The sequence below is a fragment of the Platalea leucorodia genome (assembly GCF_965183815.1).
Source record: "Platalea leucorodia genome assembly, chromosome: 9".
Taxonomy (NCBI): Eukaryota; Metazoa; Chordata; class Aves; order Pelecaniformes; family Threskiornithidae; genus Platalea; species Platalea leucorodia.
The window spans coordinates 38,058,459-38,072,133 of NC_138831.1; the positions used below are offsets into that span (position 1 = coordinate 38,058,459).

At 54.5% G+C, this 13,675-nt stretch overlaps 1 protein-coding gene across 1 annotated transcript; it reads left to right on the forward strand.

The window, feature by feature from the left end:
- Nucleotides 1–2: 2 nt before the first annotated feature.
- BCL2L10 (BCL2 like 10) lies at nucleotides 3–3,314 on the forward strand. The gene is made up of 2 exons (XM_082322814.1): nucleotides 3–482; nucleotides 2,175–3,314. Exons 1-2 carry the CDS (start codon nucleotides 81–83, stop codon nucleotides 2,304–2,306), a joined length of 534 nt encoding a protein of 177 aa, XP_082178940.1. The 5' UTR covers nucleotides 3–80; the 3' UTR covers nucleotides 2,307–3,314.
- Nucleotides 3,315–13,675: the final 10,361 nt, after the last annotated feature.

Consider the following 13,675-nt stretch of genomic DNA (forward strand, 5'->3'; position numbering starts at 1 on the left):
GGGCCGGGCGGAGGGGCCGCCCCGCCTCTTAGTCGGCGGCAGCTGCTGCTGCGGGGCCGCAGCCGCCCTGGGCCGCCGCCATGCCGGGCTCGCTGAAGGAGGAGACGGCGCTGCTGCTGGAGGACTACTTCCAGCACCGCGGCGGCGGCGCCGAGCTGCCCGCCAGCCCCACGGCGGCCACGCTGCGGCGGGCGGCGGCCGAGCTGGAGCGGCGGGAGCGGTCCTTCTTCCGCTCCTGCGCGCCGCTGGCGCGGGCCGAGCCGCGGGAGGCGGCGGCGCTGCTGGAGCGGGTGGCGGCGCAGCTGGAGGCCGAGGGCGGCCTCAACTGGGGCCGGCTGCTGGCGCTGGTGGTCTTCGCCGGCACGCTGGCCGCCGCGCTGGTGGAGCGGGGCTGCGGCGACGGGCCGCGCTGCCTGGCCGCCGCGCTGGCCGCCTACCTGGCCGAGGAGCGGGGCGAGTGGCTGGAGGCGCACGGCGGATGGGTGAGCGGGGGCGGGGCGGGGGTCGGCCCGGGCGCGGTGCAGACGCGCGGCCGCGGGCAGCCGGAGGGTGGGGAGCCGGGAGCACGGCCCGGCAGAGCCGCCTGGGGTGGGCAGCGGGAGGCCCGGCCCCTCTCCCCGGTTAGCGGAGCGGGGCAGGGCAGCCCCCGGCGCCGCGCTGCAGCTCGGCCCCGGGGGTGTTGCAGGGGGAGGAGGGGTGCCGTTGCCCGGGGAGGTGCCGGTGGGCCTGCGGCGGTGGGCGTGTGCGGCCCCGGCGGCGGCGCGCCGCGGGGAAGGCTCGGGCCCCCTGCGGGGGCCGGTTAATCCGTAGCGGCGTGCGGTGGGTGCGCGCTGGGGTGTTCAAGGTGCCTGCGGGTGCCCTGCGCTGTGGCTTAGGCCAGCTCTCTGAAGGCGCCAGTGGCCAGCTCTGTCAAGCTGCAGCCTCCTAAAAATACAGGAATGATGCTGCTGGCTGGTGGGGGGCAAGGTTTACCTTCTCCTCAGGTCCACAGTCTTCAGGTTTTGGCGAGCAGGCTGACACGGGTCTTCTCCCAAGTGTAAACACAAAACACCAATGTGCCTGTTCTTAACTCTGCCTGTCTGTAAAGCCACCCATCCGCTAGACCTGCTGCTCTGGTTCCTGCGTGTCCTGGAACTGGTCAGGTCGGGGCCTCGGGACGGTGTGGGCAGTAGCGTTCACGTACGCTGCGATGTAAAGCGATGGCGGCTGCTGTTGCTTTCTGCCGCTTGAGATGCATGCTGAAAGTACGGCTTTCAAGGCGTCCATGCAGCTCTGCCTGCGTTTCTGAACAAAATGTCAGCTATCCCGCAGAACTGCACATTTCCTATTTTCGGTCCTAGTGGAATATTTGATGCCAGTACAAATAAGCACTAAAAATAGAAAGGGGGGGAAGCAGCCACTGGTTTTGTGGACTTTTCCAGAGACCAAAATGAACTTGGTTTTCCAGTGGTCACTGCTCGGAACAGTATGGTGGTTGGCTACAACGTTCACTGTCACTTGGCAAAATCGCGTTGCCTGTTCGCACAAATTAAAGTGTAAAGAACAAAGTTCCGGAAGAAATTAAGAGTATAACTTGTTTACATAGACATCTGCGGAGCAGAGTTCAAACACGACCATCTGGAGTTGTATTGCTGCCACTTCTGATTATCACAACGATCTGGGAGAGCAGCTGCCAGCTTTGCTCTGTCATAGGTCAGCTCTGAGCAGTGTCCGCTTGGCCCTTCCGAGAGATCCGTCCCGCATCCACCGAGATGGGACCGGCTCCGGGCTCCTGTCTTTTAAGTGGAAGTTTCCATATCCTGTGTTTCAGATACTTTCTGAAACTTGAATGAGGGGGAACAATGCTGGCAGCTCCCGCCAGCAACTTGCCCAAAAGGGCAAAAATAACATAATGACATGCTGAGCATCTCAATAGGAAGTTTGCAATTGTCTATTGAGCAAAGCGTACAAACACTTGTAGTTACTGCTTTCAGTCGCCTTGTGCAAAGGCTCTCACAAAGCATTTTTGTGTGCCCAAGGCAGCAGGCTTAGACTTTCATGATTAAAATAGAGACTTCTGCAGCTGACAAACGGCATGCTGGGAGTATGAACCAAACGGTGCTCAAAGACTTGCTGGAAGAAAGCTGGTTAATTGTAAGCCAACCAACTCAATGTCCTTTCTCTTGCTTTTCTAGGATGGCTTCTGTCGCTTCTTCAGCAGACACGGCTCCCAGCCGGCCGACCAGAGCAGCACCATAAGCAACGCGATCATGGCCGCAGCGGGGTTTGGAATAGCAGGATTGGCTTTTCTCTTGGTGGTGCGGTAGGCTGATGAATGGATCTTGCCATGGGAAAGTACTCTCAAAACTGACAATTGACCAGATTTCACTCTATTTTCTATAGAACAGACCCTCTAAGAAGAAGTTTATATTTTTAAACTGGCTCGGAAAACTTTCTCACCAAATCCTTGGCTATAAACTGCTTCACTCGCTACGCGGTAACAGCACAAACAAATGTGTACTAAACCATTTGTGCATGTTCAAAGCCTGTTGCCTCCAAACATCCTCTGGACTTTCTTTTCGAAGGTGTAACCTAAACTTTAGCATGGTTCATGTACTGTAACTTCTGAGTGCTCGGTGTTATGCTAGGAAAACGTTATGGTGGACTTGCTACTACACCCTCTGTTCAAGACGTGTTATTTACATGGAGGCAAGTCTTCGAACCCGCCTTCCATTAATACTGTAAAGCGGCCGAACGTTGACTGTGATTTAACACGGTTTATGTCTTCAAATGCGGTGCACAGCACTTGTTACCGAAAGGCAACTCATTCGTTGATTTAGAGCAATTAGTGCCCGTGATGCGAGAGGCATTAGTGCTTAATGTAACATAAGGCTGATTTCATTACACTACAAGAAGATAAGTATTGATACAGGACGGTAATGGCTGCAGTACTGGTTCTTACTGAAAGGAAAGGAATTTAAATATTAAACCTTAATTGGTATATTGAAATCCAGTGAGGGCTGGAATTTCTCTGGATTTCCTTGACAAAACGAGAATTTCCATATATCTTAATATATTTTTGAAGTATTTATCACTGTATAATACTTGTAGCCATGACATCTTTATTTTTGTTTAAAACTTAATGCTGGTTCTTGTCACTCTAGTGCGTATCAAGCATTGTCTTGTTTGAGTAATAGTTCACCCTCTTTTCAACATGCTGTGTATTTCTTTCAGTGGTTGTACAAATTGCCTTATGTTTCTGGTAGCTTTTAATAACGTTCCTGGGTTACTCATAGCGTGTACAATTTTACTATGGTGACTTCAAAGGTGAATAAATGTTAAGTATTTTTATTTTAAAAAACTTTCTGCTTATTTGATCGGATGGGTGATGGTACGCAGACAGCGCCTGTTTCAGCGGTTGCCCAGATCCGTCAGTTTGTACCCACCTTCCTGGTGCTTTGACCTGAAAGGAGGAGCTGCGCAGCACCAGAGCAGTGTGATACCAGTCTTCGTTGCAGAGGAGCCCTGCAGTCAGAACTAGGGGTAAGACAGCCTAAGGGGAAAATCCAGTCCAAAAGGCCCATCTTCACCACTGAGACGGGAAATAACCTGGTGCTTTTGTAGGCCAAAACTTTCCAAAGTTTACCAACATAGCTGGGTACAGGCAGGCTCCCCTCAGACCTGTTCCTGCTTGTAGAGAGCGACAGAGCTCTTGTTTCTTCTCTGCCAAGACTTGCTGCTCCTCTCTCTTTCACACATGCATGCTTTTTTACCGAAACTGGAGTTTCTGATAGGAGTTACGATAAAGACTAGCAATAGGTGACAAGAGTTCAACCCTTCTCAGATTAGTAATACTGAGCAGCTGTAACTTTTGAGGGTGTTGGGCTTAACGCTTTTAAGAAGCGGTCTCGTGCTCCCCCCTCCAAGTCAGATGTTTCTGTGGCACTGCTGGCTCTGATGCCCGTTCAACCGCGCGAGCCCGTTGTTCAGCCTCCCTCCCTGGCCGCCCGTCGGCGCACCCCTCTGCCCTTCGAGAGGGCATGCCCCTCTGTGGGAAGAGCACCCGGCGGGCGGTGGGCTTCCTCTTGGGAAAGGTCAGCCTGGCAGCCGGGTCGGCATCACCGTGGCCGGCAGCGGCCACCCTGCTTCTCCTTCTGCTGGCCAGCGGGCCCCCGGGGAGGTGTGCGGTGGGGGCTGTGGCCCTGCGCTGGACAGAGCGGCGTTGTGCCGACCGGCCGCAGATGCAGGGAGAAGGACAAAAAGGGACATTCAGGGACGGTAAGTCCCGCGGAGGTGGGAAGGAGCTGGCGGTCCTCCCCCTCGCGCCGCCCGCTGAGAACAAATGTCTGCTTGTTCTCTGACTTCCAGTTCTCTAAACTCCGGCTTGGCTCCTCTTGGTGAAAGGATTAAGACCCCACAGCGCGGGACCGTCGTGCTCAGTTCCTCTCTCGAGTTCCCGCAGGGACGGTGCCTGCTTCTGTGGCAGCTGGATGCTCTTGGGCATCTGCCTCCTGTCGTCCTGGGCGGCCAGGATGCTGCAGTGCCTGAAGCTTTCGCTATGGTGGGAGTGAGCTGGCTGGTGCTGGGAAGTGAAGGTGGTTTCCAAAATGTGGGATGCTTGGGGGATGTGTGCTGAAAAGCATGGCAAACGACAGGGCAAGAAATGCTCTAAACAGAGGTCAAGTGTTGCATGGAAACAATCTACTGCGGATCTCAATGTCTCCTCAATATCAAACAGGACAAAGATAAAATATCGGTATCCTGATTTCCAGTGTAACCTGATCTGGCAGGCCCCAAAAAGCAATAGCAGAGAGGATATTATGCTGGTTTTTACAGGGTGCTCTGGAAAAGAGAAGAAAACAGTGTGGAAACGTCCTTGAATAAAGTCACATCAGCCTTTGGTGTAAACCTGACCCTATATGAGGTGCGGCTTGGAGAGTGCCTGCCACTCTTCCTCGGCCTGGGAGAAGCTGGGGGTAGGTTTCCTAAAAGCTAGAAGAACTGGGGGTAATTTAGGAAAGCTGTAAGGCTGAGTCAGGAGGCTGCAGTGCAGCTCAGCAGCATAGAAGCAACACTGCCTGTGGCTGCCTGACGCCCGGAGCCAGGCTGCTCTGGTCTCTGCTGGCAGCCCGCACCCAAGGGTGCTCCGCTCAGCCACCCCGAGGGCAGTGGGCACAGCCCAGGCCACCGCAGCCCACGCTCCCTGCCCTGGTACTGGCAGGGGATGTGCTCGTCCCACCCGAGCCGCTCTCTGCTGCCGTGGGACCATGGTGGTGTAGGATTGAAGACCAGGGCTTAAATCATTGGAGCCCCATTCATTTCAGGGTAGTTTAGACTAACTTACATTTGCCTGACGCTTCTGATTGTTTTTTCTCCATTTCAGCCTGACCATTTGTCTCAATGAAGTCCTGTATTTCAGTTGAAAACTGCTGCTCATCCTCTTTTCTGCTTCAGAAAAGGGAAGCAAGATGCTGCTGTTCCTTTCTTTAAATGCAGAAGGAGAGTAGGTGGTGTTTAAGCACAAGGCTACATCTAATCCTCCTGACAGCTTTCACATCTTCAGCGTTGGTGTACTTCCCAGGCAGGTGGTGGATGCAACAGGCCTCGTCCTGTCTAATGATTAGCACGCCGTAATTGCTGTAGGTTCTGCTGGGGCCCCAATGTGCCTACACCTGCAGAAGCCATCAGTTGTGGGTGCTTCGAGGCGCCCCAGTGCTGGGCAGGGTCTTGTGTTCGAGGGGAGAGGAGAGGCATAAAGGTGCTGGCTGAGCTGCGGCCGTCGCCTGGCTGCTCATTGCAGTTCCCAGTCTTTCCTGCTCTGCTGTGTATGGAGACCTTTGCAGGGCTGAGAGGTGGAGAAGGCGGCGTTCCCAGCTTATAATGGTATTCACAGTGGCCTTACTGGAGCAGTTAGTGTTATCTGCTGGCGCTGCACCTGCTCCCTACGCCGTTCCCTTCTGACGGGGCATCCATTGTAATCACCAGCAAAGGCTGACGTGCTGTTGCAGGAGCCCAGCTGCCTTCCTGTTAAAGGAAAGAGAAATCTATTCATCAGGCTTCTTAAGAGCGTTGAACTAGCCAATGGGTTTCTTTTTGACTTGGAAAAAATGAGACGCTGTTAGAGCTCAAAAAATGTGAGTTGCAGAATGGTGTTATATGGCAGTTTGTGAGCTGCTTTGCTGTGGCATGCAAAAAATCCGGTCTGGCATGTCTCGCTGAAGGCATTGGTGCTGGTGCTGCGGCCTGTTCTGCCCGCCCATGCTGCCATCCCGAGGGGTGCGGCGTGGGTCTCACCTGCAGGGTGGTACCCAAGCCCGGGCCGGGTGGGAGAGCCCTGTTGACTTACTAATTGGGCAGCCAAAAAAACCCCCAGCGAATCATTGGAAGGAAAAAAGATCAAGTGTGTAGCATTTATTCACATAATTTCACTTCTTGTCTTCATTCAGTTTGGATAATGAAAACAAACTTCTGGGTTTCACTTCTGTTTTTTCTGGCTGCTTTCTGTACCAGACTTGAGCTGGGGCGTCCTTGCCATGAGAAGATGCGATGTTGGGAGAGCGGGTGCAGCTGGGAAATGACTGGCTTTCAGGTTCAAAAAGAGGCAGTGTAATTCCTTCATAAGTGCTGCTGCTATTGGGAGCACTTAAAAATGTTACCTTCAGACTTTTAACAATTTTCCCGTTACAAACTGAAGTTCTTAAAGGAGAACAGAGTTAAAAATAAAAAATAAAATCCTGATTTACTTGAAGTCAAATGTAGGAAGTCTAGAAATCAGCTCTGTGCTGAGCTAACAAGATCGTTTCACTGGATTTTTTTCTCTGCCTGGGCTTGGTCTATTTGTTTTATTCAAATGAGAGGAGGAAGAGAGGACCTGGCTTTCCTTGTCAAATAGGTCTCCTTTCAAACAGGCCATTTGTTTCTGCCCAGCCTGTGATAAGTTTCTAGCACTACAGCCTGTAACTGATACTCACAAACTGGCAATCTTGTGGTTTCTGGATGTTCACCCATTTTGTGTCAGAGCTGACGTGCGTTACGTGTTTCTGTTGGTTAAGAATTAAACCTATTAAAATGTCTGGTTTAATTCAGTAGGGGACCACGCCAGCTACCGGGGCGATTGAAATCCACGATGTCCTGTTGTAAGAGACACCGCAGTGCAGGGAATTAGAAAAGCCTGTCTGCACTGTAGGCACTGCGGAAAGTTTGTGCTCTCTGGATTTGATCCCTTTAATGATTCTGACCTGTGACAACAGTTTGCTTGAGGGAGTTCCTGTGTTTGACCCAACCTGCTCTTTTGTTTGTCTCTGAACAGCTCAGCACATGGTGAATAACAGCAGGAACCCCACACCCTGCTTACAGCTTTTGGATACTGTCTTTTTTTTTTTTTTTTTAAATGTGGCTTTTTTAAAATGTGGACCCAGCAGGGTCTGTGGGGAATGATGGCCTGGCTCAGTCTGACCGTGGGGAAGTTGTCGGTGCTTCATTGCACCTCAGGGAGGCCCAGGCATGGTATCTGGAGCTCTGCTGTGGGCAGCCTGCTCTGCAGCCTGACGCCAAAGCCAGGAGCTCTTGCTGGCGCTTTTAATTTGCGATGCATAGCAGTAAAAGAGCAGAAGTGCTTGGCTTCATCAAAGTGCTAGAGAGAAGGCACTGTCTGTAGTGTGCTGAGCTAAGAGGCTGGTTGGCTCCTCCCTTGTAGCCATTAGTGCGTTTAGAAGAATCCCAGACTGTTGTAATTAATTTCTCAGCATTAATTGTGAAGCTTTATGATGAGCCCATTGGAAACTCCTAAAATACAGGCAGAGCCGTGTGGCTCTGGTGAGGAGTCAGTGCAGGGAAAGCAGCATTTACTCTTGTCTCTCCAGGAGCAGCCAGCAAAAGCTCACTCGGCACTCGGCCTCCTGGCACGTAGGCTGGACCTCCTGCTCCTCCGGCTGGACACGGCTGCTTTGCTCCCTTGCCAGCCTGGGGCTTTCCCACCCCTCCTGAGGCAGAGGGTGCACTCCCAGAGGTCCCAGCAGCCTGCCTGCGGGAAGCGCGGCCGTGCTGGGGGCACCCAGCGTCGCCCTGCCCCGCGCGCTGGGCTGTGCCCCAGGCAGCACGGCCGCGCCGCCTCTTGGTGCCAAGCACAAGGCTGTGAAGGAGTGGTCATACTGGTGCTGTACTGGGTGGGTGGTGGTTAGATGACTTTCTAGTGATTATAATGCATGAGCAAGAACAAATTCCACCAGTCAGGTATAAAACAATCTTGTAAAACGGTAGTGACGAGACCAGCAGCAGCCGAGAACTGATGTGCTTGACACAGAGGGCAAACACTTGTTTCCTGATATCCAGCGCATGCACAGTGGGCACCTTGATACAGGCGAGCGCTTTAAATGTTGAACCTCATTATACTGGGAGCCTGCAAGTGATGTGGTTCCTCGGGCGTTTCATACCCGAGCCGGATGGTGGCATTTTCACGCAGAACATGGGACATGATCCAGCAGGTGCCAGCTCTGCCCAGGAGGGCTGGATTCCTCCCCGGGCTGAATCCTGTCCCCTCACACAGCCCCGTACGGGGCGGCACCGCTGACCCCTGCGACGGGAGCGTGGGGCTGTCTCACGGCCACTGCCTGCTGCGGGTGAAACCCGGCCCTGCAGGGTCAGCCAGTCAGTACGTGGTTTCTGTCCTAAAACTCCACAGAAACCCCTGAGCTTTCCAGCATGTGAGAAGTCTGTAAAACGTGAAGGTTTAATTTTTTTTCTCTTTTTTTTTCCCTAACCCTTACATGCCCTGAGGAGCGGGCACCTGCAGTAGCCCCGCTGGCAGTCCCGGCGCGAGCACCCCTCCTGTGCGGGGCTGCTGCTCAGCACAGGTCACACTCAGCCATAGCATGAAGAGCATCCCTAAATGTTCTTGCTGCCAGTTGTGTAGGCAGCTCTGTGCCATAGCAGCATCACCCTTCCCCGGCCTAGAAAAAGAAAAATTATTTTCTCAAAATCTTTGGAAAAGGGCACAAAATAGCACAAACGTAGCCTGAATCTTTAAAAAGAAAAAAAATCCGCTGGGGTCTTGTGTATTGTCCTTGGTGATGTTCAGAACACCACCTGCTGCTCTGAAACCCTTCCAGTGTTCCTGGTCAGTTTTTCCAAGAGAAGATCTGCTCCATGGGAGGAAAAGGTTAAACGTGGGAGCGACCAGGGAAAATATTATGTGAAACAGAAATCCCGGTGCTGTTTGTTCTGCCATCTGCTCTACACTGGATCCAGAGCTGTGGGTGGTTTCCCATAGTGCTCCTGCTCCCCTCGCTGCCACGCAGCTGGCGGAGGGCTTTGAACTCCCCGAGCTCTTGGCACTGCAGAGCTGGGTGAGATTTGCATCTCCTTTCTACTGGAGGAGCTGCCCTTTGGCAGGGCGAAGCCAGGCGCCGTGGCCCGGCCGCTGCACTGGAGCTGCCGCTGAGAGCCCGCTCCAGCAGCAATCCCGAAAAGCAGACTTCAACAGCTTTGGCACGAACAGAGCAAGCACCAGGGGATGCTGGGGTCGGCGTATCCCATGCCATGCCTGTAGGGAGAGCCTGGGCAGGACAGCCTCTGCTTCCCTGGGAGTGCTCAGAATTTCCATCTTTGCAGCAATGCACCAGCGGTGCGAGATGCTCCCCGGCGAGCGGGGCAGCCCATGCCCACCCCCAGCTGCTGCCGCTGTCCCTGGGAGCCAGCGGCAGGGCAGGCTGAGCCCTGCATGGCTCTGTGCCGGCACACCATCCTGCCGGCAGTGGGGCCTGGCACGCGTGCCAAAGCATGGGAGGACAGACGAGTCGCTTGTCCCCGTTTTGCGGACGAGGGACCGAAGCACAGAGATGCGCGAGAGCCTGCGAGCGGGCAGTGCTGGGGCCCACCGAGAGCTCGGTGCCTGCGGCTCACCCTCTGCCACAGCCGGCAAAAGTAGGGTGAAATCACCTCACCTCTTACCCCGGGGTTCCCTTTCTGCTCTGCCCCTTCCCCCAGCGCCCATTTCTCTGCTTTCCCCCGGTCCCCCAGCCCGGCTGTGCCCAGGGCCGCAGGCTGCACACCCCTCCGCACCGTGCACCGCCTCCGCCCCCCTGCCCACCCTCCCCTGCTCTGCTTTCCCTTGGGAATGTGACCTTGCTCTCTAGATTATTTACAGACAAAATATTGCTGCAAGCCTGTGGAAGGGGTTTCTGTTGTTTTTTTAAAGTGACTGAATTCCACAAAAAATGAATTATTTCAAGGGGCGTGTAGGGCCTGGTGGGAACGCTTTGCTGTGTTTGGGAACAGGCTGCCTGAAGCCATCTCCCCTGGCCAGCACAGAGGTGCGAGAGGCTCTTCTTTTCCCTAGCTATAGGAAACGATCTATCTCTGGTTTTCTTAGAGGAAACCCACCCCCTGCTTGGGAAAGGCTGCCAGGACGAGACACCAGTATTAATGGGGCCATGGCACACACGTAACCAGGACCTGGGCTCCTTCCCGAGGCGTGCGTGAGCCAGTGCTGGCTGTGGGGCAGAGCAGAAGCGGGGGCTGCTTTCCGTGGCTCCCCCTCCCGCGCCCCGGGAGCCGGGGCTCTCCACTTCCCCTCGCCTGGGTGCTCCTGGGTCTCCTGTTGCGCTTGCAACACAGGCTGCGTTTGCTGAGGACCTCAGACAGAGCTGTCACATCCGATCGGAAGCGGTGGTGGGCTGGTTTCTCCTTTTTTGTTTTTACTGGCAGGACCAACAGCTGCCCTTTTCCCTGCTGCTGACAATTCTTCTGTCTAGCTTAACTTCTGAAAGCCTCGTGGTGGTGGTTTCCCACTGTGCAGAGACCTTATGCCTTTGACCTTGCACTGCTGCGGTACCCTTTGCATGGCTGCTGGAGGCCATAAGGCTGTTCATTGCACACAATAATGTGAGTCGTTAGGTTTGAGCAGCATTGGGTGTTTCGGATGGGGCTGACGTGGGGTCCCTGGCCAGCACTGATTTCCTTACAGGGTCAACATAAGCCGTCAGGTTCCTGCAGCTGAGTAGTTGTCCTGAATAAGGCTGTGTGCTCCACTTTTATTTAGGAGTAAGCACAGCAACTGTAAACAGAGCTGAACTGGATCACAGACAGTGCCCTTTTTGCTGTGGGAAAAGTGCTTGTGCCAAAATACCTCAGCCTGGCTCAGCGTGCACCTTGGCTTGTTCTCTCCATAGACCGAGCCGGGGCTGCTGATGGGCTGGCAGAGGCGTGCTCTGCTCCCCGCAGAAACTGGGCCGGGAGATCTCAGCAAATGTGGCCACAGGGGATGACCATGAAGCAGGCGCCTGCAAAGCCATTCCCTGCCTGCTGTGGGGTTAGTGCCAGCCCTCCAGAGTAACTCCAGCCTTCCCAGCTTGCGGTGGTGATGGTCTCATCCAGGCCCTTGCGGAAGCGTAGGGTGCAGGATGCGCACCGGGCAGCGAGAGGATGCTGAGGGGAATGGAGGTGGTGCGTGCCTAGGGACCTTGATCAATCAAACAGGTTCAGCGGGTGGTGGTGGTTTGGAAACCCATCTTGCAGTAGATTTGTCTGGAACTGCTCTGGTCCGTATGCTAGTTTGGGTGCTACTGAGCTACAGGGTACTCTGTGCAAGTCATAAATGAGTATACTGGCTATAAAGAAGGGCAAAAATCGATGGATTTTTTTTAACAAAATTCTGGAGTTACCCTTGTTGAGAAGCTGTGGGGATGACGGCTGGGACAGGGAAGACAAATGGAAAAAGGTTTATTAGTTTAGTCAAATCCTTGACTTGGCTGCAGCCAGCACGTTCAGCGGCGGGGTGGAAACGTACCAGGTGAGAGGCAAACATACCTGCCAAGATCAAGCGCAGCGGCAGCAGGTAGAGCTAAAGGGCATCACGAGGCCGTGTCTGCAGGGGCTGCTCCTTATCGACGCGCCTGCTGGCCGCTTTGCGAAAGCGGCCCCTTGCCACCTGCGCCTTTGGTAGCTGGGAATTTTTCTGAAGGAGCCGCAGTTATCAGGGCTCCGGCCGTGCCTGGCTGGCCCTGACATAGGAGCAGCACTTAGGCAGCGGGGAGCAGTGAGAACTGCTGGGAATGCCCACTGCTCTGCCGCCGGGCAGGCGAGCGGCGTGTCGCGGCGCTTGGTGAGACCTTGCAGGAAACCTGCGGTTCTTTCTCGCCTAAGCTGCCCAGGCTCCTTGAAAAGGATAGCAGGCATGCTTGGGGCTGCCAAACCCTCCCTGCTCCCTGTGTCAGCAGGCAAACTCCTGCCCCATTCTATGGCTGTCAGCAAGGGGCAATTACCACATTTGATGACTACTGCAAATCAAGGGGCAAACTGCCGCCATCTTGCAGGGGCAGGAGGGCTGTGAGTGCTGGGCACACTCAAACGCACGCTGAAGGTGGCCGGGCACTGACTGGGAGGTAAGGGGCGGCAGGGGAAGGGCTTCTGTTCTGGGTTTGCTCTTTGCCAGGGTTTGCACGGTGTTTGCTGGATGCTGAAGCATCCTTGGGAAGGCAGGAAGGGAAAGCTCGGCTCACTGTCTGCTGCGGTGCACAGCTCTCACCTTCCAATTCCCCACCTTAGCTGGGGGTAACGAAAACCCCATGCCATTCCCCTAATCTTCTAAATGGGTGCCTTTTTATCAACAGGATGTCCTGGTTATCCTTTTTTTGCAGCTGAGGGAAGCTGAGGAGTGCAGCAGGTCTCTGCTCACGCTGCCGGTAAGAACAGGACCCAGCACGCCTGACTCTGGATCTGCTCCGTGTACATCTGTGTACGCATAATGCTGCTGCTCACTAACGGGGTCTCTGGCACCTTGCTTCCAGCCAAATATTAGTGCCTCGACTGGCTTGAAGAACCAAGTGGGATGCAGGGGCGCAGAGCAGCCCCAGCGGGTGCCCGGGGAAGGGGTCTGGCAGGGCTGCCAGCGAGCAGCTCTCCACAGCGTCAGACCAGTGGTGCTGGGGTAAGCCTGGGGCTTTGATGGGTGCTCATGCCCCCTTAGAATACGGAATTAGGCATCCTAAGTGAAGCATCTTCCCTGCCTGGGTGTCCCAAAGGGTTAACGATCCTGGCAGCAGATGGATGGGTGGTAAGGAGATTGATTGCCTCCCACAAGGTACATAAAGTCTCTCCCTCCTGCAGAAACACACCACTTATTCAACCAGGTAAATAACTGGTTTAAAATCCCCTCTCACAGCAGCTGACCCTACACGTGTTTATCCAAGTGACTGGAGTTGTTCCAGTCTCTCTGGTAAGTGACCTTTCCCGAATTTTTCTTTTCAAGTTGACATTTAAGAAGGGGGGAAAAAGTCACAGCAACAAATGGTGTTTTAACAGCGATAAAGCCGTACCCGTCAACAAAGCCAGGAAAGCCGTGCCGGAGCCCGCGCTGGCGGCTCTGCCGTCCCCACCGGAGTCCGTACGGACAGCGCTGGCTTGTGTTTCCCGACCTGCTTGGTTTTGCATGAAGCGATATTTGCAGCGGCCGTGGGCCGCTCCTGCTGCCTGGGCTGGGCCGGGCTGGGCTGGGCACGGGGCGGCTCCCCAGCTCCCGGGAAAGGCTCCTGGGTGCAATTAAGTCTGAGCCAGCTGCTGGCAGCTGGAGGCACTCACAGTATTAGTTCATTACTGCAATTCAAATGAAGAAGAGTCTTAAATCTTCTCTGAAAAGAATCTGGGTTTGGCAGGCAGTGGAGCACTTGGCTTATTTTGAAAATGCCTTGGACAATTTTGG

Bases quoted from the DNA above. Each gene is read 5' to 3' on its own strand.
- BCL2L10 (XM_082322814.1), top strand. From the start codon at position 81: ATGCCGGGCTCGCTGAAGGAGGAGACGGCGCTGCTGCTGGAGGACTAC. The intron at 483-2,174 runs GTGAGCGGGGGC...TTGCTTTTCTAG, and splicing joins TGGAGGCGCACGGCGGATGG to GATGGCTTCTGTCGCTTCTT.